General features: G+C 38.0%; 4 protein-coding genes and 1 pseudogene across 4 annotated transcripts; 2 read left to right on the forward strand and 3 right to left on the reverse strand.

The window, feature by feature from the left end:
- Window positions 1-3,217: 3,217 nt before the first annotated feature.
- On the forward strand, window positions 3,218-9,516 carry LOC140015448 (uncharacterized). Its single transcript, XM_072068031.1, has 5 exons — window positions 3,218-3,323; window positions 3,470-4,733; window positions 4,853-6,268; window positions 6,335-8,831; window positions 9,355-9,516. Exons 1-5 carry the CDS (start codon window positions 3,218-3,220, stop codon window positions 9,514-9,516), a joined length of 5,445 nt encoding a protein of 1,814 aa, XP_071924132.1.
- An 80-nt stretch (window positions 9,517-9,596) lies between these two features.
- LOC113712676 (uncharacterized) lies at window positions 9,597-11,527 on the reverse strand. The gene is made up of 3 exons (XM_027236183.2): window positions 10,652-11,527; window positions 10,061-10,246; window positions 9,597-9,927 (listed from the first exon to the last, which is right to left on the reverse strand). The coding sequence occupies exons 1-3, from the start codon at window positions 11,147-11,149 to the stop codon at window positions 9,640-9,642; spliced, it is 972 nt and encodes a 323-aa protein (XP_027091984.1). The 5' UTR covers window positions 11,150-11,527; the 3' UTR covers window positions 9,597-9,639.
- A 671-nt stretch (window positions 11,528-12,198) lies between these two features.
- Window positions 12,199-13,148, reverse strand: LOC113712587 (uncharacterized; annotated as a pseudogene).
- Window positions 13,149-17,954: 4,806 nt separating this feature from the next.
- LOC113711822 (uncharacterized) lies at window positions 17,955-21,541 on the reverse strand. The gene is made up of 3 exons (XM_027235041.2): window positions 21,417-21,541; window positions 19,172-19,220; window positions 17,955-18,453 (listed from the first exon to the last, which is right to left on the reverse strand). The coding sequence occupies exons 1-3, from the start codon at window positions 21,530-21,532 to the stop codon at window positions 18,310-18,312; spliced, it is 309 nt and encodes a 102-aa protein (XP_027090842.1). The 5' UTR covers window positions 21,533-21,541; the 3' UTR covers window positions 17,955-18,309.
- A 36-nt stretch (window positions 21,542-21,577) lies between these two features.
- On the forward strand, window positions 21,578-24,008 carry LOC113712591 (subtilisin-like protease SBT3). The gene has a single exon (XM_027236075.2). It carries the CDS (start codon window positions 21,578-21,580, stop codon window positions 23,885-23,887), a length of 2,310 nt encoding a protein of 769 aa, XP_027091876.1. The 3' UTR covers window positions 23,888-24,008.
- Window positions 24,009-26,622: the final 2,614 nt, after the last annotated feature.

Consider the following 26,622-nt stretch of genomic DNA (forward strand, 5'->3'; position numbering starts at 1 on the left):
CAAAAAAATAGAAGTATAATATTTTTGCGATATTTCAATTTAGTATTATAATTTAGTTAATTACCAAACAAATATAACTTAATCAATTCAACAACTTAATACTTTCCTTCCTTAATTTTCAAATTTTAAACTTCAATCTTATCAAATGCACCCCTAGTCAAACAAACCGGGACAAAATATATTAGTAATAAATAAAAGGAATACGGGGCGTCAATCAAGGAACAACATTAGAACGTGCCATGCAGAGTTGCAGACAGACGAGCAGGCAAGCGCCTCAATTACCAATTTAGCAGTCGGCGCTTCGATTTCATATACTCCATGTGACCACCTCTCCTCCCCTCCCCTCCATGCCTCTTTCCATACTTCTTTCAAACTCACCACCAGAATCTGCCATAGAAATTATTGTACATTCAAGAACCCCTCAATTGCTGCACTTCTACTTGGAATAGCCGTAGCAAAATCAAGGCCAGCCTGCCATGGCACGTCCCAAACCTGCACTAGTTCTGAGCTCCCTCTTTTTGCTACTCATTTTCTTCCAAACTATCAATCCAAATGTGAGCGCCCAAAATGATCACAGCAGCCTTCAGCACATGTCTGCAACTGAAACTATTGGCTGGCATTTGAACAACAGCACATTCTTCGACCCCGGCGAAGATGGTCTTGAAGATGAAGAAGAAGAAGAAGATGGTGGCGGTGAGGTTGGTGATCATGGGAGGACACTACTCTACTACTACTACAGATCAAGCAGGCCAAGGCGTTATTACATTTCTTATGGGGCATTAGCTGCCAACAGAATCCCCTGCCCGCCTCGCTCTGGAAGGTCTTACTATACCCACCACTGTTACAGAACACGTCGCCCAGTCAACCCCTATTCCAGAGGATGTTCCGCTATCACCCGTTGCAGGAGATGAATTTACTGAAATTCACTCAGATTCAGCATCTCTTTTTTTCTTTTTTTTTTTGAATGTATTCAATTTTGTTATACTTTATCTACTTCATCAACAAACTTCCTTGTCATGGGAAAGAAAGCTGGATATGCAAAATAATGACCAGCTACTATATGCTATTAGTATGCATCATTGAATATTTCTTGTTTAATTCTTGTTTGTCGAATATATGTTAAAGTCTGTCTGGAATATTTTTAGCCTTGCAGTTTCTCTAATTACATGAAGATGAAGCCTTAAGTTCATGGGGCCAGTCCCCGGATGGATATCAGGTTTGGAAATTTGTCAAAAATTGGTTACTTTGGTATAAATCTTGTCATCTTCTCTTTCACGGACCCTATGCTCTATACTAGGTGAGATTAATCATGCAATGAGCGGTGCAAATCTTTATTAATTATCAAAGTAATTTGATTATCATGTATTTCTCTACGTCTGAGTAAATGATAAATTATCCTAGAAACAGATGTCTATGAATTTTGTTCTCATGACTGATGAGATTAATCATACACATTCTAGCAACAAATTTGACATTTTGCTCTAATCCTCATTCCTTTCAGTTAAATCATCAGGTTCTTCAATTCTTTGTCACGTGCATGGCCACAATTCAAAATGCGCTTATATTCCAAAGTACAGAAATTGACTAAACATTGGATAAAATAAAATAAAATAAAATAAAGAAGCCAGTCAATCAGGCCAATTCTCATGAGCCATACATGGTGAATATGATGATCTAGCTGTTCTACCATCTACCGAGAACTTGTCAGTGGGGTGTAGAATTTAGCAATCAATAAGTTTGGAGAGTAATGGATTGGATGACACGGCAGAGGAGGGAATGTAAATAACAAGTTTCGGATTCGAAACCTACATTTACGTTAAAGAAAAAAGAAGAAAGAAAAAAAAAAAAGTTCGTTCCGTAGAGTAGTAACAAATTCTGCAGCTGTTATGTACTACATCGTCACCATGTACCACGCTATCTTGCATCCTTATAAATTTTTTTACAGCTGATTCACAATCTGCACTTATTTTTCCTTGTGTATTAAAACAATTTAACAATGTGCAATACTTCCTTGAACATACTAGTAGGATTTTTGCAGTGAGTGTAGGTTCCATTATATTCAAATCTTTCGAAGACAGACACAGCTTTGATGGCTTCAATCATCATGGTTCAAAGAATCGGTCGAGTCCGAGACGACTCAGCGAATCGTTACCGAAACGGAGCTCTTCGTTCTTATACAAAGACGAATTACTCTAAGATATATGGATCGTCGAAAATTAGGTCAAGTCATCGAAAATTCGATCGAGCAGTCTCCGGCAAGGATAAAAATGACCGAATCACAACGTGTCGTTCTGAATCAACTCGAATCCAATCAAAAAAGTACATTTTACCGATATTTTTTGCTAATGTTTTATTATTTTTGTTTAGCATATTTTTTATATTATTTATAATTTTTAGAATATTAAATATTTCAAAATTTCGTTTCGTTGAAATCACGATCGATATGTTGAAACCGATGTGAAACGGTTCGGATCGTGATCGTGACCACGACTTTGAACCATGGCTTCAATCCCTAAGAAGGACTTGTAAAAAATGCTGAACAAAATACCAAATATTTGCATTCGAACTACCACTTCAGAGAGAAAAACTCTTCCTAATAATAGCCTAATGGATAAGGAGGGCATTCAAATTCCCTCCTTAGTGAGAGTTCAAATTTTCTCTCTCTTGGGAAGAGAGCCCTTTCTCTCTGTTCTTGAGAGTTCAAAAATGTTCAAAATTCTGGATTTGGCTCCAAAAATTTGCCCTTGAACCAAGCATTTACGAGGAAAGCTTCGATCTGGCTAACAAGTACGGATTCGTAAGGACACATTTTTCTGTTTTCTTCACTGAAAGTTACAAAATCAGCTCAAACAAGCGGAAAGGAGGATTATAGCTGGATCAGAAATAAACACGCCTTAAAGAAAGAAGCACTTTATGCTTCTAGACGCCATACGGACAAGTTAACCCAAAGTGGGGGACAAGGAGGTGGATCACACTAGCGGAGCACCCAAGTCACCAGTCATTGCTAGAGACAGGTACCTTTAAAATCTGTTTTCTACGTTTCCTTGCATTATTCGAAGGTGCACTAATTCAGGCCTCAGTGTTTAGTTTCCTACAAGCAGCTTCTGTGGGAACTTGTCTTTTTTTCTCTCTTTTCCTTTTGCTAAGCTTTGGGTGGTGGTTGTTAGATTTGTTTGGTTTTCAGTGTGACATTCCATAAGTATCTCTTTTGAATACGATGGCGGAAGAGCTAGCCGACATATTAAGAAAGTTTGCCCTGTCTGAGGAGGAGTTAGGGGGAGCAGCGTTGGATCTTGGAGATGTGAATACTGCTATACAAGAATGTCAGGCCAGTTTGGTTGGAAAAATAGTGGTGAAAAAATGGCTAACTTTGTGGGAGTTAAAAATTTTGTCAACACGGCTTGGGGGTACCCTAAGGATCTGGTGATAGTTGAACTTGGACCCAACCTCTTTCAATTCTTCTTACCAGCTGAAAAGGAGCGGGAAAGGATCTTAGGGGGTGGCCCCTGGATCCTGGATAATCAAATCCTGGTGATAAACAAATGGTCAGAAGGGTTTGAGGAAGATGATATGGCTTTTAGAATAGCACCACTCTGGATTCAAGTTTGGAACCTACCTGTGCATTGGATATCAAAAGATGTGGGACGGAAGATTGGGAAGGTTTTCACAGGAGTCAGAGAAGTGATAGTTCCCCAAATAGGGGGCAAGGAAGGAAGGCATTTAAAAATCCTAGTGGAAACAGACATCTCCAAGCCTCTAATGAGAGGAACGACAGTCCAGCTAAATGGAATTGTTAAGTGGTTGTCCTTTAGGTATGAAAGGTGCCCAGATTTTTGTTATAAATGTGGGATAGTGGGGCACAGTGAAAGAGTTTGCAAATCGGAGATGGGAGTGGGAAAGGATAAGGTGGATAATCAGTTTGGACCGTGGATGAGAGCAAACTGGGGAAAGGGATCACCACAGAAAGGCCAGTCAGACAATAGATATACAAAAGGTAGAACTGTATGGGGTTTTAAAAATGGTGAACTGATACCTAAGGAGGGAGGCGGTGCTAAAGAGATAGGTATAGGGGAGGATGTACAGAAGGGGAATGTTAGAATAGAGGGGGGTAGCAAGTCATGCTCCGGCCTGGAGCTTAAAGGACAGCTAACGGACTTAAACTTCTTGGGAGGGAACACAGATGGCCAGAATATAGTTCAACGGGATCAAGGAAAAGGTAAGAGTGAAGGTGTTTTTGGTAGTATGGGAAGAGGTCTGGAAATAAGAATACCAGTAGGGAAGGGAAGTTTCACAAGTGCTGAAGGGCCTGAAAAGGAACTGGCAGAAAGGAAAAAGCAATGTGAAGAGGTCACACTGCCGGATAACATTAAACAGCAAGAGGAGGAAAGCCACGGGGGTCTGGCAAAGGTAAAGGAGAATATAGAGATTGTGGATAAAGATGATACAGTTCATATGGAAACAGACTCTGGAGAACAGAAGCAGGAACTAAATGTCAAGCATGTAAAGGGGGGGAGGAGGCAGTACAAACCACAAGTTAGAGCCAGACGGCCAGTGAAGGAGCTGAATGGTTTTAGTGGGATACTGGGAAATCAAGCAAAGAGAAAGAGTAGCCAGATAGAGATGGAAAGGGAGGATATTGAGATGTCAGATTTGAATTTAAAGAGGAACAAGAAGAGTGATGGACTAGGAGGTGATGTGATCAGTTCTGAGGGGGTGGAGGCCAGCCAAACCTGGTCTCCCAAAGGAAAATAAGAGTGCTGGTGTGGAATTGCCAAGGTGCAGGGAGCCCCTTGACAATTCCCTAGCTGAATGAGGCTAATAACCTCCTCTCCCCTAATATGATCTTTCTCAGTGAGACTAAGAACAAAGCAAGGTGTATGGAGAATGTTAGGAAAAAACTTGGGTTTGATGAGAGTATAGTAGTGGAAGCTATGAACAGGTCAGGTGGCATGGCCTTGATGTGGAAAAGGGAAGTTAAAGTGGTTCAGGTCCTCCAATCAGCCTTCACTCTGGAAGCTCATCTGTACGACCAGGACTCACAACTAAATTGGTGGTTTATAGGTTTGTACGCTAGCTGTGATGCTCTTATTAGGAAGGAACAATGGAAAGTTATTAAGGATAGAAGCATATTGTGGGGTGACAAATGGATCATTGCGGGGGACTTTAATGATATCATTTCAAATGATGAGAAGTGGGGTGGAAGATTTAGAGAGGAGTGGACCTTTAGGGACTTTAGGAACTTCATTGATACCAACAACTTGGTGGACATTGGTTTTGTGGGCAACCCCTGGACCTGGTCGAACAACTGGGACAGGGAGGGTGAAGTCAAGGAAAGGTTGGATAGAGTTTTGTCCAGTACAGAATGGTTCCAAGTGTTTGAGAGAGTAGTGTGTAAACATGTGGAAAACTATGGGTCTGACCACAGTATACTGCTAATAGACTCATGCCCCCCAGTTGGAAAAAAGAAAAAAAGATTTTATTTTGATAAAAGATGGTTAAATAAGGAAGGCATGGAGCAGGTAGTGGAAAGAGCATGGAACGTGGAGTGGGAGGGATCCAGGATGTTTAAGATAAAAAAAAAAATCGCCAATTGTAGGATACAGTTACTGAAGTGGAGGAATAATTTTCAGGAGAATTCAAGAAGGAGAATTGAGGAGGTGAAGGATAAGTTGGGGAAGATCAGAAAGGGGTCAGACCATAATAGTCGGGAGAGATACAAAGAACTGAAAAACCAACTAAGGCTAGCATATGAGGATGAGGAGTTGTTTTGGAGTCAAAAGGCTAGAGTAAATTGGTTAAGGGAAGGGGATCGGAATACTCATTACTTCCATGCTTGTGTCAAAGGCAGAAGGAACCGGAATAAGATCCTAAACATACAAAGGGAAGATGGGACATGGACCAAAAGTGAACAAGAGATTGGGGTAGAAGTGGAGGAGTACTATAAAAAGCTTTTCACTAGTCCTGGAGGGCAGTGTTTGGAGGAGATACTTGATGGAATTCCACACTCGATCACTGATCAAATAAACAACAACTTAACCAAAGTTGTAGATGAAAAAGAAGTAAAGAAAGCTTTGTTCTCAATGAATCCTAATAAAGCCCCAGGGCCAGATGGAATGTCCCCTCTTTTTTTCCAAAAGTTCTGGTATCTCATCAAAAAAGATATGGTTAAGGCTATCCAAAGTTTTTTTCATTCCTGCCACATGCTAAAGGCCATAAACAGCACAGTCATCTCCCTCATTCCAAAAATAGATAATCCTATTGACCTGAAGTAATATAGACCCATCAGCCTTTGCAATGTGATCTACAAAGTGATTTCTAAAATTCTTGCCAACAGACTGAAAAATGTTTTGGACCTCTGCATAAGCAAAAACCAAGCTGCTTTTGTTCCAGGAAGACAAATACTAGACAATGTGATTCTCTCACATGAATTTTTGCACCATCTGAAAAACAAAAGGCAAGGAAATGCAGCTTTCTTGGCTTTAAAGCTGGACATGTCTAAAGCATATGACAGGGTGGAATGGAGGTTCTTGGAAGCGATAATGAAGAAAATGGGTTTTTGCAACAAATGGATCAATTGGATCATGAGCTGTATTGCTACTGTCACTTACTCCTTCAACATCAATGGGGAGCACAGAGGTTTTGTCACTCCAAAAAGAGGTATAAGACAAGGTGATCCTCTGTCTTTTTATTTATTCCTCTTGTGTTCAGAAGGAATGTCTAACGTCCTCAAAAAAGCTGAAGCGAGCAAGAAAATCTCTGGTTTGAAAATTAGCAGGAGAGGGCCATCAATAACCCACTTGTTTTTTGCTGATGACTCTTTAATATTCTGTAAAGCGGAGGCCAACCAAGCTAAGGAACTAATGCACCTTTTAAAGATGTATGAGGATAGTTCAGGTCAAGTGGTCAATATAGAGAAGTCCTCTGTTTTCTTTAGCAAAAATACGGCTGATGCCAAGAAGGATGAAGTTTGCAGGGAGCTGGGAAAAATTCAGAAAGTCAGCCAAGAGAAGTACTTGGGGCTTCCAATGGTGATCACTAGAACTAAGGAACAGGTGTTCGGGTTTGTGAAGGACAATTGCCAAAAAAGAATTAACTCCTGGAAGAACAAGTTCTTGAGTGCTGCAGGAAAAGAGGTGTTACTTAAGGCAGTGACACTGGCGATGCCTACTTACGCCATGTCATGCTTTAAGCTGTCCTCCAAATTGTGCAAAGACATTAGCGGTATGATGTCCAGATTCTGGTGGGGGGAGATAGAGGGGAGAAATAAACTGCACTTGTGTTCTTGGAAAAAAGTGACTCAAGATAAGGAAAGTGGAGATCTGGGTTTTAAGGACTTGCAGTGCTTCAATAGAGCACTATTGGGGAAACAGGTATGGAGGCTGTTAACAAGACCAAACTTATTAGTGAGTAAGGTTCTCAAAGCCAAATACCACCCCAATGAGTCAATTTTCAGATGTAAGGTGCCTAAAACATCCTCATGGATCTGGCAGAGCATGATGGGAACAAGACAAGTGGTGGAAGAAGGTACTCGAAGGAAAATAGGAAATGAGAGAGGAACAAGGATATGGGAGGACAAATGGATACCAGATAATCCACAAGGGAGACCAACAACTGAGAAGCCGCAAAGCTGTAATCTCAACACAGTGGACCAATTGATATCTAATTTCAGGTGGAACAGACCAGTGGTGTTTAGGATCTTCAATAGAGAAGACGCAAACAAGATTTTTAAGATACCTTTAAGTCTAACAGGAAGAGAGGATAGCAACTTTTGGATACATAGTGGGTGTGGACAATACACTGTGAGGTCTGCACACAAAGTCCTGAACAAGAAGCAAATTCAGGAGAGGAGTGGACTTAGGAGGGAGGATAGCCCAAGCGGGAGTCACGAAGGTAGGCAAGGGTGGAAGCAGTTGTGGAAGTTGAATGTCAAACAAAAGCTAAAAGTCTTCATCTGGAAGGGTATGAACAATGCGCTACCAGTTAATGAGTTAATTTTTGCGAGAACTAAGATAGGAGATCCCATGTGCACAGGCTGTGGAGAAGAAGAAGAAACAGTGGAACACTTATTCTTTCGATGCAAGTTTGCAGAACAAGTGTGGAATATATCACCTGTAAAATGGGATGGTATAGATGATCAAAGAGGAGATTTTAAGAGATGGTGGAATGCTTTAGTAGGAGCAAGATTCAGGAAGGAAGGGCTGGAGCACATAGGACTTACTGTTAACATACTATGGCAGCTATGGAAAGCAAGGAATGAACGTGTATTCCAGGGAACTGAGAAGCAACCGTTACAAGTAATTCAAAAAGCCGTACAAGAATGGAGGGAACACTTGACGGCTATGGAGGGGAACAGGAGTCTGAGCATTCCAGAAACATTTGATGCAAGTGATGGGTTAGGCCTGCTTACTAGCGAGGAGGAGAGCGTCAATGTCGAAGTGGCTATAACTCACAAAGGTGAAGGCCAGGTGGTAGGGGTGGGAGTGATTGCAACAGATAACAGGGGCCAGGAAAAAGCTTCGTGGGCTATGAGAGAAAGGAGTATGGGACATTTCCTTTTGGACTATGCAGAAGCAGTGAAAATAGCAATGGTAAAAGTAAGGTCACAAAACTGGTCAGCTGTAAAGTTTGGAATCACGGATCAACAGTTGTTAAGACAACTAGGGTCGGGAAGGTCCAAAGACATCAGGTTATATGCACAAGTGGAGGAGATTAATAGCCTAAGATCAATGTTTAGGCAATGCTCATTTTATCTGCTCCAAGATGAACAAAGACTCAAGAGTAGTCAGATCAGTTTATATGCTACATGCATTCTTTTTGATGAGGAACGGCTGGTTCCTTAGTGTCTCTGTACACTATGTATAGTGTGTCTGGGTCTTTACCCATACTTTTGTAAAGTTATTATGATTATCAATATAATCTTCTAACGTTTCCGGAAAAAAAAAAAAAAAAAAAAGATAAGGAGGGCATTCGGCTTCTCAAAGTCAAAACACTTCATGAAAACCCCTTATAAATTGCTGCCACGGTAGAGTGGAGGGTCGGGTAAAGACCTCGAATTTAACTTTCGCACGCAAACACTACCAAATCTTTAATCAAGTCTTCAGGCACAATCATCACAGTACAGTCCAGCAAAACTGAATTATTAGCACACGTTTAAGCTGCAAAAATAACTTAATTGCTTCTTATTTTATGAATATAATAATACTCCAAATAACTTAATGATTCTTATTTTATGAATACAAATAATATTCCAAGTAACCAAATGATTCTTACAAGTATGGTTCATTTTAATTCATAGCACTAACATTCCCTGCGAAAAGAATTAATAGAACTGACAAATTGTGTTCCCATTTTTAGGCGGCGGAACTGGAGACAGTGATCAATGATTTCACGCGGTTCACGGCCAAAATCCAGCCTGTATTTCACGATTCACAGTTTCACGCTCCACGGGTTGGTACAAAGGCAAAACCCCAGAAAGTCAAAAACCCGGTGCCAAGAAACCCATGCCAGCAGGCTTAGCTGTCCCTGTCTTCTCAGTTCCTCATTCCTCAATCAATTACCATTCTCTTCAATGACAAGAAACCGAAAAGAAAAAGAAAAGAAAGAACCAAGCATCCATTCCACATCATAAAGTCATAATCATCAATTGTATGTGCAATCGTTCTTTAATGGGATGGGGGCATTAAGTTTCTTGGGATCAAAGACGATCGAGCATTCGATTTTCTTATAGAACTTTGGCTTCACCAATTTGCCCAAAACGTAAGCTCTTGATCGCACCACAAAGTTCAACTTCAGTCGCACTGGCTGGCTAGTGGTCCCTGTTGGGGTGGTGCTCAAACTAGCTCCACTTCCATACAAAGGAATCTTGTTCCCGATCACTGATACAGTTACAGTTCTCTGACTCTTTCTCGATTGATAAAAATTCTTCATCTGCCACAAAATCCAATTTCGCAAAATCAACAAGAATGTGACAAGCTCTCTATTCTAGTAGTAACTATAAATTAAAGATTGGGAGTTCCTTCCTAATAAACAAAAATAAAAATTTTTTTTTGGCGTGACTTACTGTTCCGGATCCAACGGTGAGCTCAAAGTATGATAAATCAACAGGGGATGAGGTAGCATGCACACCAAAAAATGTAGCAGTATTTCGGAAATTGAATTTTAAGGTAGAGTTGATGGAGATCATATCAGTAGATACTCCCGTATCATCCGAACCAGCTTGAATCGCAAATCTCTCAAATGTAAGGCTCTGTGCAGACAACAGAGAACACAAATTAGGTAAATCCACGCTAATTCAGAAGACGTATTTTTAAAAAAAAAAAAAAAAAAGAAACACACACTCACACATACAGGCAAAACCACACGAAATTATGCAAGAATTGCGTATTCATATGGCAATTCAACAAGAACCCACATAATAATTCACATCGAATTGCAAATTAAGACCAAATTTAGCCGTAATTCAATTATCAACCAGTACTTTCGTACATTTTTCTATGCGTACACTGACGAATATAAAGTGTGGTTAAGCAAAGCGAAAGATAACACTTTTGCCAACTCAATCCCTTGTAGCAAAATTTCAGCTAAAATTGATGATCAGTTCAAAATTTGGAATTTCAAATAAGGAAAGCGAATGAAACGAAATTGAACTAACCTTCATGGTGATCTTGGGCTTCTGAGGTCTACTAGCACCCCACAAGATGAGTGAAAAGAGAGAAAAAAGCAGGAAAAAACCCACAACGAATGCGAGAAAATAGCACCGCCTGGGAAGGGGCTTTCGTGACTCTTGGTCTTCAAGCAGTCCTTCCTCCTCAATCACGTCACACTCTTTCCATGGTTTTTGGCCCTTATGGCCAGGGTGTCTATTCGCACCCGATCCGCCGTCGTTTGGGTTGATCTTCCTGGATCCAGGCTTGAGCGAGCCGGAGAAGCGGCTGGTAGACGACTCCCTAGAGTGACGGCCGACGGAGGAGTGAGAGTGAGGAGGCGAGCCAGCCGGACTAAGAATGGGAGTCGAGTGAAACGATGTCGTGGTCTTCTCGCCATCGTGAGAGTCACGAGATGGGCTCTGGACGTAGTAAACCGGACGCCTTGCGTGGTCTGGCGAAGATGGTGCTAAGCTTGTAACCTCTGAGTCTGTTTTTGCGTGCATTTTGATTCCTATTTTCTGTTTTTTTTTTTCAGCTCTTTACCTCCCGAGTCCCAACCCAAAAGTAAAGGCGAAAGAAAGAAAGAAAGAAGGAAGGAAGGAAGGAAGGAAAGAAGGATGGCACTAGTAGTACTCGTTGTTCTTTTAGTGGTCGACCAAAAGAAGTGGAAGGGATGATGGGGGTTTAAGTGGGATTTTGTTCTTTTCTTTTTTCTTATTTAAACTTGGGGATTTTGCATACAGATTGTATGCCAAATAATTGTGGGATTTTTTTAAAAAAAAGAGAGAGAGAGAGAGAGAGATGAAATAATTGTGGGATAATTGTGAGAGTGGTGTTAGGGATACAAAAGAGTGAGAGAGGTGGTGGAAGGGAAAGTGGGTAGTGAAACCGTGTAGGTATATCACTCATATACGATGGGCTGTCAGAGGGGCGGAATGGGTTGGGAGACCGAAAGGGGAGGGAATGGGAATCTTGGAAGGTCGAGAGACAGCTTGCGCTCGACAGTTGGCAACTTTCACTTCTGGAGTCTACTGAGAAAATTAGTAGTAGTGTGTTTTGCATAAATTAGTAGTGTAATAGCATTTTGTTTAATTTAAACAACCAATAGCAAACTAGAGCACTAGACATGTAAATTATCCTACAATTCTCAGTAGAAGACATATTATTATTAAGGGCAAATTATCCATTTGGCTCTTGAACTTTTAGTTTAAGTAAAATTAAACCCTTTAACTATTTCTAGTCAACTTTCAGCCCTTAAACTTGTAAAATTGAGAATCCGTGGCCCTTTTACCTAGTTTATCCGATTTTGCAACTGAAAAATCAAATCACACGAATGACAATACGCTTTAAAGGAGGGCATTTTTGTCCATATATTTTAAGCAAAAATTGAACAGCTCTATCTTCTTCCCTTTCCCTAACCCAACCTGTCATCGACGGAAGATCAACCTCCAAGAACCCCAAGACTTACAAATACTACAGTAATGCCATCATTCAGAGATTCAGGGACAACCCCTTCTCCTCCCCCCCCCAACAAAAAAAATCACTTTTTCCGAAGTCCGCAAGACCATCGTTGGAGACATTGGCTCCATTCCCTGGGTTTTTGATTTCTTGGAGGTCTGGGGTTTGATTAATTTCTCTCCCTATTCTTATTCTTCCTCTTCTAATAAGACTGCCGCTGCCCCCCAACAACTCTCCCACAATGACAGCAAGGACTCCCCCTCCTCTGTCACCAAATCTGCTAAATTCAAGGAGGAAACATACTCCTCAATTCGAGCTGTGAACACTACAATCTCAAATTTATTACTCAAGAACTCCAAAAATTCTTCCAGAAATGGCCTCTTTAACACGAAGAAATCCACTCTTTCTCCATCTATCACCGGCCTAACTATGAAATCATACTTTTCTAGAGCAGGGCCCTGCTGGGAATGCACCAGAGTCTTGTCCAAATCAAGAAAGACTGTGTTTTTCTCTGGCGAAACCAGTGGCGGAAGTGCAGAACTTTTTTCGTCATCAAATAGAGCTCTTCTGATGCTACTTTTGGCATCTTCAGAACCCTTTTGAAGTAATTGATGCCCCCGTTTTCTTGGGCTCTTCTTCTTAATTGGAGTTGAAATGCGCGCTAATTTGGAGAAAATCTTGATGAGGCGGTGGTGGCAAGTGTAAATGGACTTGTTAATCGACGCAAGCACCACTAAAGTAGCGGCAGAGGCATTCTTTACGGGGGATTTTTTCGGTGTTGGTGGTTGTGGTGATGGTGGCGCGAATTTTTTATGGACTTTGTTGGGGTTTTCTTCACAATCTTGGACATCATTTTTGTTGGATTTCATGGAGAAGATCGAGAAATCAAGACGAAAGGGAAAAGGGGAGAGGAAGAGTGGTTAATTGATGCGATTTTTAGTGGGGGAAAGGAGTATATGGGAAAACTAGGAGAGAATAGAGCGGGCAGTTTTAAAAATTTTGCTTAGAGTCGGACTTAGTTATCCCCAATTTGCAGAAGCTTAAGAACTCTAGAAATCTGTGCCTATTTGGTTGGGTTAGGGAAAGGGAAGAAGATGGAGTTGTTCATTTTTATTTAGAAGATGCGGACAAAAATGCCCTTCTTTCCGGTTGTAAAACCGGATAAACTAGGTAAAAAGGCCACGGATTTTCAATTTTACAAATTCAAGGGTTAAAAGTTGACTATAAATAGTTAGACGGCTTAATTTTACTTAAATTAAAAGTTCAAAGGCCAAATGGATAATTTACCCTATTATTAAATATTAGTAAGATATATTGGGGGAAGTTATACCATGGATTAAGTTATATTAATAAAAAAACCTAACCCATATCCTTTGTCCAAAAGAAGTGGGAAATGCAGCAGTTTCGGTTGTTTGATACTTGTGCAATTTTGGTTTTTTTTTTTTTTTAAGTTTTAGCAAAAATAAATATGGTCCTCAATGTTTGGTACGTAGTGCAATTTTATTCCTTAAAAGTTTCGTCAAGAACAAAGTCAGTTCCTAATGTTACCAATTCGAAATAGATAACTGACGGGATTTCACAAGTATTGATGGAACTAGTCACGTGCAACCACACGTTTATTGAATTAAATTTCTTAAGAATAAACAAGTTAAGTAGCGGATGATTTTGAACAATAAAAATAATTCACGTGATGGGACATCAATATCTAATTAACTAGGAAACCAAAAGAAAGAAAAATTCATGTGTATGAAAAAAAAATTAAGTATTACGATTTTTTGCTTCGGGGTAATAGGGATAGAAGGTGAATATAACTTCTGAATCAATGAGCCGAGTGCTTCAATTAGTTTTAGTTTTTTAGACTAAAATTTTTCCTCTTTTACTAGTTAATTAGTTAGCACGTGAGTTATTAGTTCTTCTTGTTTAAAATTAGTACTATTTTGCTTCTTTACTTTGAAATGTAATTTAATGGACATATGACTGGAGGTGACTAAATCCGTTAGTAATTGGAAAAATTCTTTAAATGTTATGAATCTATTTTAAATTGGAAATTTGATTTGCTCTTGTTAAAATTTTAGCGACTCAAACAACACACGTACTAAACATTGAGAACCAGATTTGTTTTTGTCAAAATTTAAGGACTAAAACTACGCAATGGCTACATAATGGAGACCCCTAAAGAAAATGTATAATAGGGTGTTCTCATTTTTTTTTTTTTTGGTTTGCATCGAATTTCCAACTCTCTCTCTCTCTCTCTCTCTCGCTCAGACACACACAAATGAGTAGATTATTGGAAGTGTGAATGATAAATCTTGGGATAATGTGGCTTCCTTTTTTTTTTTTTTTTCTGGGTTTTTCCCTTACCTTTTGGGAACTTGATTAATACAGAGAGGAGGAAGAGCGATTTAGTCAAGTGGGATCCACAGAAAACATGTGAAACCAGGTGGAAGGCTGCCTTATGGATCAAATCTTTCCACCACAATGCTTTAATTTTTCTTCTGTCCAGGGCAATTTAGATGCTTCCACCGTTTTTAAGTCGTGATGACCAGCTTTCTCATTTTTATCTTGTCATCTTGGCAGCTCAATTTCTTTATTAGTCAAATTATACCTCAATTTTCTTCCGACCTTAGGAAGAACAAAGGAAGAGATCAATAATACTCAATTTACATGATACTACTATTCTTTAGTATCTGATTAGTATCTAATTATCTAAGGATGAACAAACTTGGTGGCAAACCTATTAGAATTTAAGAAAGGATGCCCATAAATTGCTGGTATTTTATTTATTTATTTATTTTGTATTGTATCATGGAGATTAGGAACCAAAATTTCAAGAAATTATGAATCTTCACTCTTTTCTTTTTGAACACAATGGGAGTCTTTCAATACAAATGGTATTACCAATTTGAGTTGACTTTTAACTTGTAGCTTTGTAGATTTTACTCCTAGAAAAAAAAAATCAAAATTTAAATGCATATTGGGAGAATATATGTTAGAATGGATATTACATTATAGTCACACTAGTTTCACTTTAACTAATAATGTAACAGTAAATCTTATATACATTGACAGTGTATAATACACTATCACCGTTGAATCTATAACATTTGTGCAAAAGTTGAATTTTAAATTCAAATTTTGCATATTTGTCATTCATCCGATGCTGACTGACAGTGTATACATTTTATAGAAAAGATTAATCCATAATGTAGACATATCACGTAATGTCCAGCTCTTTGGCTTAGTAAATGGCATTTTATAGGAATAATATATTTGTTTATCAGAAGACAGTTGTGAAATTACAAATTATGGAGATCTCAAGCTTAAGCGCCCCCCGCTGCTGTGTGAGTTATACATATTGCATAATGATTTTCTAAATTTTTATGGGTTTATATTTCATCCCTTTTGACAAGACTACCTAGGGTAAACTGAAAGCACAATATTATTTTTTGCAAATATGTTTCAAGAACAAAATGCACCTTGGATATACTTAGACAAGCCTTCAAATGTAGATAACCTAAGATTATCTGCTGCGTTCAGTAACAAAACTTTTGGTAGATAATCGAGTCGGTTATGCATAGCGCTCAAAAATCCAATACTCTTCCGACCTTCCATTTTCATTAATCTACAAAATCATAACTAATGGAAAACATAAATTCAACATAAACTTATGAGAATAGTACTGAGGAAATCTGACAATGTAACTATGTAAGTATATACATTCATACAAGAACATAATCTGACAAATATCATGTGAGTGATTATGTTAAAGGTTGGAATAAAGAAAAACAATTGACTAGTAACTCTTCATTTAAGGCTGGATTGGAATGCAAGATCCCACTTTGCTTATCCTCCAATGCATTCCAATAAGAATATTGAATGTTCTAAAGTGATATAAACTTTAGTATTACTTCTCTTATTTAATCTAGGAGCTTTAGGAGACGAGTGGCGATAAAGCTTCAACATTTGTGATTAGGTAAGATGGTAGGAAAAGAAGCAAAAAGTCTTGCGAGGGAAAAAAAAAAAGGTAATCTAGTTGCTGCAATCTATGCAGGTTGCGAAGACAATTTTGTGCATAAGAATAGCAGAATATGAAGATTTAGGATATCTTCTTATGAAAGCAAAACATTTTTTTTGGCAAAATAAATCGTATAATATTTTCGTAAACTGTACTCAATCTCATCTCATCAATTCCAATTCAAACAACTAACGCTATCAATTGCAGAAATTAATGCGTTCTACTGACCAGTTTTGTTTCAACCAAAAGTCGGAAAGCAATCAATATTTAACTTCACAACTCGTTGTGATTAGATGTTATAAGATGGTTTAGCATTTTCTTGGTTAACATGAGATATTGACAAGAGAACGTTCAAGATTTAAGCTGAGGTTAGTATACCGTTTTATGGTACAATACTAGGGAGGAGTGCTCGCGCATTGCGCGCAAATGTTTGATGCCTGTGATTAAAAGAGAATTTTTGGTAGTTCAAGCGAATATCAAGAAATTCATGCACATTGAGTAACAATATCTAATCTGTACTGGGAGATGGAGAAGGAAATTATGATGCTATCTTGCTCGGTTCATATGTTTTGAAACAAACATTTGTATATGAGTTTTTCATTAACAAAATTAAATGAACTTCAAAGAAATACACAAACGATTCAGAGAATGAATAAACAAAATGATTATCCACTTAAACATCTGCACAATATTTTTCTTGATGAAAGTAGCCAACTTTTTCAACAACGAAAAAGCATTCTCTCCCCCTTGGAAAAAACAAATTGAAGACGTGATCTTCCCCTGCAACCTCCACATCTCCACCCTACTCACTTTTCTCTAATGCCTCTTTATAAAGCCATCCCCTGTCTTTCAAAATATCCTTTTTAGCAACATAAACCAGCACCTTTTTGCAGCATAGCCTCGAAAGGTTTGGTTCCATTATAGGATTCAGTAATGGATCATCAACTTCGTAGATTTTGGATGAACATAATACCATATGCCCTCAATATAGGTCTTTGCTTGTAATTTCATTAGCTCAATACTAATTGGCAATTTCCCAAAAAATAAGGACAATGGAGAAAAATCGAATCAAGATTGAAGCCGTCCAATATCTCCAGCCCAACCCTTAACGCCATGTTATATATAGGGGTGGCAATGGGGTGGGGGACACCTCCCCCAACCCGCGCCCCATTGCATTTTAATTTCCCTCGCCCCCGCCTCCGCCTCCGCCCCGCTTCCCTCGCGGGAGCACCCGTGGGGTTAAAAAAACTTTATTATATAATTTTATTAGAATTAAATTTGAGCAAATAATCAAATATTAAAATATCAACACATCACCAAATTATTATTCATTATAACTTCATAATTGAAGCTCATAAAAATAATTAAACAACGGTTATTTGAATACAATTTAATCTGATAAAACAAATATAACTAAAATAATCAAGTTTTCACTTTTGATACAAATACAATCACTAAATTATTATTGTGTTTTTTTAGAAAAAAGTGTTATTGTATTAAGTGGTTAGGAATTTAATATAAATGTATTAATAAATTTAGTATAAATAATTAATAATTTTTATTAATAGACATGTATATTTAGTAGTATAATTGATAATATCATTATATATATAATTATGTACATATATATATATATTTTTTCAAACGGGTAGCGGAGCGGGAGGTGGGGTGGGGGTATACTCCCCCGCCTTCCGGAAAAAATTCCCCCCGCCCCCGCCCCCCCAACCTCCTTCCCAATGACCCCCCGCGGGGTGGGTGCCCGCCCTCGTTGCTATCCGTAGTTATATGCTAAGTTGCCACCAACATTGTCCCTACCAAAAAACACCCTATCAAAGTCAACATAATCCCTGAACCATGCCTCAGGACCCTTGCCATTCGAATGAGAGGCAATCCATTTGACTGCAATCTAAAAATCTTCACAAGCAGTAGATAGAGGGTGCTCAGGGCGAGTCGATAGTTAATTGAAACTGTTATAACACCAATCTCTGCAACTACTGTATTAAGGTGCGCGTGATATGTAGGAGAGAAGGCATATTCAACCAAAAGCCCCCACCATGGAAATAGACCAGAAGAGGAAGCTTTGTATCCTGTTGGGCTTTTTTGGGCGGTAAAGCCTAGCAGATATGTCTAGTTCTAGTGATATTTGGACATCTTTAGACTCAACTCCAGTTTCGGGATCCACTGATGCAGCTACAATATATCTTTGCCCACTATACTTTCAACCCGACTGTCCTTGTATACTCGGATCGTGGGAGAGAGGTCATGGAGTATCTCAGTTGAGTTTGTAGCCATTGTTGAAGTCGAAGGAGAAGAATGGAGAGAGCACTTCTGAGGCTTCAGGAATCAGAATAAAAATAAGCAAATATGATGAAAAGCTTTTGCAATCGTAACTACAACTATAGAAAATCAAGGTGGTTGGGTAGACATTAGTTATTTGGCATATTAATGAGAGTTTTACATAGTTATGGCAAGCATATTCTAGATTGGAGAATTGCAGAGACATTCACGCAATTTCTTATGTTTAGATCGTAGCAATTTACTTTTCAAGTCATTTAATTTTTCCTTTCTTCAGATTATTGTTTAGCTTATATCTCATGGATTACAAGTAATTTCATTAGCTATATGTCTGTTCTTGGGGTTAAAATTCAAAATTACACTCATTCTTGTCCTGTGTAAGGTTCTCTTTTGCATCATTTTGGTTCATTTTCTGATAACAAAACACTCATTCTTTTTTGTTTCTTTTAGGTTCATCTATTTAGCTTTTCGCAGAAATTTCAATTTTGTTTATCCATATAAGAAAGCATTTGTACTTGTATAATAAGCTCTCATTGAAACTCAAATCAATTTAGTCATTTTCATATGTGTTTATTTTATAAATTTATCAGTGGCTAAACAATTGAAACTCAAATCAGCAGTAAACCATGTAATCTATCAATTCACAATGCTTCACAATCAAATTACTATAAAAATGGATTCTGTATATGAATCACATACTACATGCAGTAGAAAACACATCATAACTGAATTAATAAAGATAATTTTTCCAACTTACCTTATTCCAGATATCCTCCGGAAAGCCTTTTCTTGCAATTGCTTCAAACCTATCACATCATAAGCACACTGTCAAATTATACAAGCTAATCAAATTTGTGCGAAAATCATAATATTACAGCTAAATTACACAACCAAAGTTTCAAATTTTATGATGGACGCGGACACCTAACGTTACACACCATAAGAACCACCCACATAAACGATAAAATTAAGAAACAAAACTCATCTCAAGCTGAACCATCACGAATAGTTTCGACTGAAGACCATTCTGGAATGTTGAGTATAAAGGCAGCAAAAATAGCTCAATCCCAAAAGTCAAAAAATTTTTTTTTTTGAAGAATGTGAAGAAGGAGGCATTGAAACAAACATAACTGATGCTCAAGCATAAAGTCATTAACATACCCACGCTTTTTGTCAGTTCAATTTAGATGTAAATGGCAAAGACAATTGATTATGCTTCAAGCAATTGAATATGTCAGTTAATAGCAATGTGTATTCATTTCATTTGCACAACAAAAACTACAATTCAAGTAAATGAGTCTATAAAACCATTTCAATAATTATACCAACACATAAGCTTATATGAGTTATACCCGATGCAAAAACGATTACAAAATAATTTCATACTCCAAAAATACCCAAATATCTCCATAAATAAAAGCTTTAAATGTACAAACATGAGGACATTTTTATAAACATATCCAAACACATGCTACCATCAGTTGTACCAAAAGTTTTAAAAAAACTCCACATCATTTCACATTCCCAAAATGCCTCTATCCATGCGGTTGAAATTCAAAACCCCTCTTTGACCACAATTCATTCTTATATAGTATAAAAAAAATATCCAGTAGATGTCTCAAAATGAGTGACTTCGACAGGTTTGGACAGGTCATAATTTGGTAATGGGTATAAATAGGTACGTAGACAAGTTTGGATGGGTCATAATTAGGTAATGGGTATAAATGGGTACCATTTATACCCAATTAATAAATGGGTATGGGTATACTTATTTACCCATTTATGAGTCATTTAAACTTTTACTCATTGTTTTTCCTATTTTTTCACACATTGTTTAACAAAAAATAACGGTATTTTATTGTCATTAGATTGGTAAGAAATTTAAATTTATTTGTTTAACACTCACTAAAAATTGAGTTTAAATGTATTATTTTTTTAAATTGGTATAAATGGGTAAGTCGAATCAGCCCACTACCTATTAATGGATTTAGTTGGCTATCCATTTAGACCCATTTAAAATTAATGGGTTGGTTTGGACGGTTATTGATGGCAGGTTTGAGCCTTCTTATGGTTATGGTAGAACCTGTGCTAATTACCAAAAGAACTTTTACTAGTTAGCTATGCCATTTCTTCATTTTCTTCTTTATTAATTGCTAAGTGGAATATGGTTTCTCTAGTTTGGTAGAAAAGATCCAGATAAACACATATGGGAAAATTGATCAGATTAGAACATATTACCATTATCTTTGACCAGACACCCTTATTAATATAACTGTAGTAGAGAAGACAAATAAAGTTAAAACCAAAAAGAAGAGAAGGCAAAACCACCTCCCAAAAAAAAAAAAAGCTGTTTTGGAAAGAAGAATTCAGTAAAAACAGTAATAAGCTGTTATGGACAAAGCACTATTGGTTTTACAAAGAGAAGATCAAACGTGCATCTTGCTTTGGAAAGCATATTTTTGCACCACTGATTTACTTTTGATTGCCGTTACGGATTGAAGCTTTAACGGTTTATGAAGTGGCTTCAGCAAATTAAAGTGGTGTGGAAATCTCGATGAAGATGAAAACACATCGTCCAACTGGAAAGTTTTCTATCCATCGACTGTAAATCATGCAGACTGATACATGGAGCTAAGAGACAACAATACAAAATCAACCCCATTTTCCAGCCGCATGATGAATCATAAAACTAGCAAAAACTCTGATTTCACAAGAAAGTAATTTGATTCTCCAGGCAAATAGAGCATATAATTTTGAATCGCACCCGAGTTCAAGAGGCCTATCCAACACAGTTTATATATGGCACTGACAAAACGTACATCCCATGATTATACGCATTCCGCAAGACCCTTTTTCATCAAAACTAAGCGGAAAGTTTTACCATGGTGCGAAAACTCTGTTAGCAGATACTATAAATTTTGTCTTTTCAATTCTAAACCAACTACACCATATATATCAGTAAGAAAGAAAGAAACAAATCAGGACTTCGGAATTTCCCTTACTTGTTACTCTCTACTATCTTCCTCAGTCTTCCATTCTGTGTAACCACTACCTTCCTTGATGCTTCCCTTATTTGTAACCACGGATTCCTTCTGAATTTCTCATCATCAGCCTGCATATTAGTCCATTAAAGAATCTTATATCAAAGATCATTAATAAGCAAATGGAACCTATTAAAGTCTACCTTCTCCAGCTGTTTACTCATTTCTTAGCTGTTGCAGTCCTTAGTTCTGCTACGGCATTAGAGTCGGCAGAGAGATCTTCTTTTATCATCCACATGGATCATTCGCTCATGCCCCTGGTTTTTTCTAACCAGGAGCAATGGTATTTGAACGCCATGAGCAATCTCAAGTCAATGAACCACCCCAATCCACACCGTCACCAGAGCCAACCAAAACTTCTTTACACATATCGCCATGCAATTCACGGGTTCAGTGCGATGTTATCAACAAATGAATTGGAATATCTGAAGAAATTGCCTGGTTTTTTGTCAGCCTATAAGGACAAGGTTGGCACTCTTGATACTACCTACACATACAAATTCCTTCAGCTAAATCATGCGGATGGACTATGGCCAGCTTCTGACTTTGGCAATGATGTAATAGTAGGAGTTATTGACACAGGAGTTTGGCCGGAGAGTCCCAGCTATAGAGATGGGGGAATGCCAAAAGTTCCATCTAGGTGGAAGGGGAGATGCGCCGGGGGAGAAGGCTTCAATTCTTCCTTGTGCAACAAGAAGCTAATTGGAGTCCGTTATTTTAACCAAGGAAACTTGGCAGCCAATGGTGGGAACGGTGAACAAAACAAGTTCACTGCAAGAGACGGGAAGGGACATGGCACACACACCTCATCAATTATTGCTGGAAACCATGTTAAACAGGCTTCATTTTTCGGATATGGCACAGGTACAGCAAGGGGGATTGCGCCAAAAGCTAGATTGGCAATATTCAAGGTATCTTGGGAGGAGCAAGATCCTTATGAATCTGATGTTGTTGCTGGCATTGATCAAGCACTGGCTGATGGGGTTGATATAATCTCTCTGTCTTTAGGTTTCAGCGGTGCCAGTCTATATGAAGATCCAGTTGCGATTGCTTCCTTTAGTGCAATGCAACAGAATGTATTCGTCTCATGTTCAGCTGGGAATGATGGTGAATTTGGCATTGGAAGTTTACATAATGGAATTCCATGGAGCTTGACAGTAGCAGCAAGCTCCACAGATCGTAGATTCTGTGGAACTTTGTGTTTAGGGAATGGGGTTAACCTTAATGGTTGGACCCTTTTTCCAGCAAGAGCAGTCATTAAAGACTCGCCCCTAATTTATAACAAATCCATTTCAGCTTGCTTCCCTGTTGAGTTGCTTGACAAACTTTCTGGTGGAATAGTCATTTGCAATGTGTCTAAATTCAGCGCCTTCTTGGCTCAGATGTCCTCCGTGTCTAAATCCAGAGTAAAGGCTGCAATATTTGTCTCCTCAGATCCTCAAATATTTGCAGAAGCTTCATTTGAGTATCCTGGGGTTGTGATCAGCCCTTCTGATGCAGCACAAGTCATTAAGTATGCATTAACTAGTTATCAACCATCTGCTAGTATCCAGTTCCAAAAGACTTGCTTGCACTCAAAGCGTGCTCCAGGTGTTGCTTCATATAGCTCACGAGGTCCAGCTCCTAGCTTTCCGCAAATCCTGAAGCCAGATTTGATGGCGCCGGGAACACTAGTGCTAGCAGCCTGGAACCCAACTAAACCAGTGGCCAGCATCGGTTTTAACATCCAATTGTCTAGTGATTTCAATCTCGCTTCTGGTACATCCATGGCTTGTCCTCACGTTTCTGGTGTTGCCGCACTTCTTAAAGGTGCACATCCTGAATGGAGTCCAGCAGCTATTCGATCTGCCATGGTAACCACAGCAAACCCCCTTGACAACACTGGAAATCCGATCCAAGATATTGGCCTCAACAATACAATTGCTTCCCCTTTATCCATGGGCGCAGGAGAAGTCAATCCCAATGGTGCACTCAATCCGGGTCTCATATATAACGCAACAACAGAAGATTACATAAACCTTCTGTGCTCAGCAAATTATACTTGGAAACAAATCAAAATAATCACAAGATCCAACTACAGTTGCTCAAATGCATCTTCTGATATGAACTATCCATCATTCATTGCTCTGTACAACAATACGACTAAGAATGTCTTGAAGCAAAGATTTCAAAGGACAGTCACAAATGTTGGAAATGGGGCAGCAACCTACAAGGCTCAAGTGACAGCACCAAAGGGCTCAGTGGTGACTGTCTACCCAGAGATATTGGTGTTTGGGAAAAAATATGAGGAGCAGAGCTATGTTCTGACAATACAGTATAATGCTAATCAGAATAAGACAATCACATTTGGTTCAATCGTTTGGGTAGAGGTTAATGGCAAGCATATTGTGCGGAGCCCTATAGCCGTTGCACCAATGATTGAAGTATGGTGATTTATGTTGTGGTTAAGCATCCTTTGTTGTAGTCTATGTTCATTATATTTAAATATGATTTATGTCATATTTATTGCTTTGGAAAGAACAATTGCTATAAAATCTCCTTATTCTTAAGTTACAGTTTCACGGCACTCATTCTCTTCGCAGCCCATTTCCACGGCAACTTCAAATTTCACCTTTGATCTTCTTGCAATCTTTTGCGTTTCTTTTCTTTCTCACTTGGATCAACATGGGTGCAACATTTTAATTTCGATATTTCAATCTTTTATTGTGCCTTCTAACATTCCAAAACAAGAAAAAGGTTAAAAAATTCTAACTATTTTCAACTTTATGGTGCCTTCGCGTCTAGTTGGATCGTGGGCAATTCTTCCCTACAAGGAGCATGAACCACAATTGTGCCGAACTATAAAGCTATTACCGGACTGGAAGCATTGGTGCAACAACAATTGGACTAGAAAGCTATTGCCAGGCTGAAATGGCAAGCATAACAGTCTCCTTTAGTGCTAATATTTCCGAACAAAAAAGCAAAGAAAATTTTAGAGAACGACTTTTTTCCACATCTAAAATTATATAATGTCCTAGCTTTTATAGGATTGGTCTTATCATTAAACTTATATCTGGATAGCTCTTTTGCATCAAAGAAATGTTATTTGAAAGAGATTTTGAGTGTCCAGAATATTTGCAAACAGAAATGGTCAAGGTAAGATTAAAATAACGAGCAAGTGACCATTTCTGCTGTTGATAACGTTAGTTGTTTCGATTGGTTTGATGGGATATGATCGAGAACAATTTACGATTTATGTCCTTTTTATTGCTGTGGAAAGGAATTGCGTTGTCAGTAAGAATTGATATAAATCTTCATATTCTTCTACCCTGTCGGCACAAAAGTCTCTACGCAAGCCAACACAACACATCTTTGCGTGGACGCAACTTATATTTACCATTTCTTTACTTGTGGACGCAACTTATGTTTACCATTTCTATACTAATTCCTTTTTGTTTCTCTTCTTTCCGTCTTACCTCAGCATGTATCGTATCATGCTTGAAGCTTCATCGACACTATTCTCATAAAATTCCTAGATTGAATTACAAAAGTACTTTATTTTATAAAACTTTAGAACGTTAAATTGTCTTGGTGGCAGTTGACCTCTTTCACTTGTTATGATAGACTCGTGAGCATAGAAGTTTATGGTCTCAAAAAATTATTTGTTATTTATGTATTGTTCTAGGAGTTCAAATGAGTTGAGTTTAAATAAGTAACTCGTGAGTTTATTCAATCAAAGTTCGAGCTCAAATTCACGTTGATCGAATTCAAACTCAAGTTCGAACGATTCGAACTACTTGATTGAACCCGACTCATCAAGTTTCACATATATATATGTTTTTATTAATTTTTTATTTATTAATATAAAATATCTATTTTATTCTTTATTTAAAATTATATAAAATATAAAATTATTATTTTTTTAAAATTTTGATTAGGCTCGGTTAAACTCAATTGAGTTTGAATTAAGTTCAATTGGGCTCGATCAGCACCAGTTTGAATAATGCAAAACAAAATTGAGTGTGAATTTTAAACTCGACTTTCAAGAACTCGAGTTTGAATCCAAGTTTTTTTTACTCAAGTCGAGTTTGAGTAATGTCCTTTTTTTTTTTGGAAACGATAGATGAGTTTGAGTAATGTCTTGCTCGATCTCAATTCGATTCGATTGCAGCCACAGGAGAGAGCCAACAGTCTCTCAAATTAATATGGGCTAATCAAAAATATGTTTGTGCCTACTAGCCATTTGACAAACCGTTGATCAAGACAATCGACCAACGGCAAATGTGCGGGCTTTGGGTTTTGTCATTACCACTATTCAAATTGACCCACGAAACCCAACAATTTTGCATATATTGTAGGATTGAGGCATTTCACAAACCCCCATAAAAAGCAACCCAACAAAAGAAAGAAGTACTATGATACATTTGAAACATGGTGAGACAGAAGGAAAAAAAAAAAAAAAATACAGAAGCAACCAAAAAAAAAGTTATAGTTGTCCAGTTCCTTCGGTAGGATTTAATAGGAGGGTAGATCATGTAGGCTTTAAAGCAATCTCCAGCTACAAAGTTAGAAACGCCTCAAAACCATGATCAGGGATTCTCAATGCCACTTTTTCAGTGGTAATTCAGTGTCATTTTTATATTTATGTCAAATGTCCTATTTATTTAATTTATCATATGTTGTTTATTTAAATTTCTTCTACCATCACGTGATTAGTGGGATTGACACTGAATTTGGCACCGAATAGTGGCACCAAGGATCCCAATTGAAAAGGGCTGCAACAACGAAAAAGCATCCAAAGATTGAGCATATTATTATTAGGAGGGCAGAGGCGCTTGGAATGTATATGCGACCAAGTCAAGTTATACTTAGATAATTGTGAAACAAACAGATACAACTAATGAAAGTTGTTATGATTTGTGTCATATTTATTCCTTAGCAAAGAAAAATTGCTATAAAATCTCCACATTCTTCAGTTACGTTTTCACATCATTCTCTTCGCAACTCGTATCCATGGCAACTGCAAACTTGGGCTCGGTTCTTCTTTCAATCTGTCGTGTTTCTTTTCTTTCTCACTTTAATCAACATAGATGTAATGTAAGTAAGATCTGCAAATGCATCATTAGATGTTACATACATACATACATATATATATATATATATATTATTTAGACAGCTTAATTTATCA

The sequence above is a fragment of the Coffea arabica genome, chromosome 10e (assembly GCF_036785885.1).
Source record: "Coffea arabica cultivar ET-39 chromosome 10e, Coffea Arabica ET-39 HiFi, whole genome shotgun sequence".
Lineage (NCBI taxonomy): Eukaryota > Viridiplantae > Streptophyta > Magnoliopsida > Gentianales > Rubiaceae > Coffea > Coffea arabica.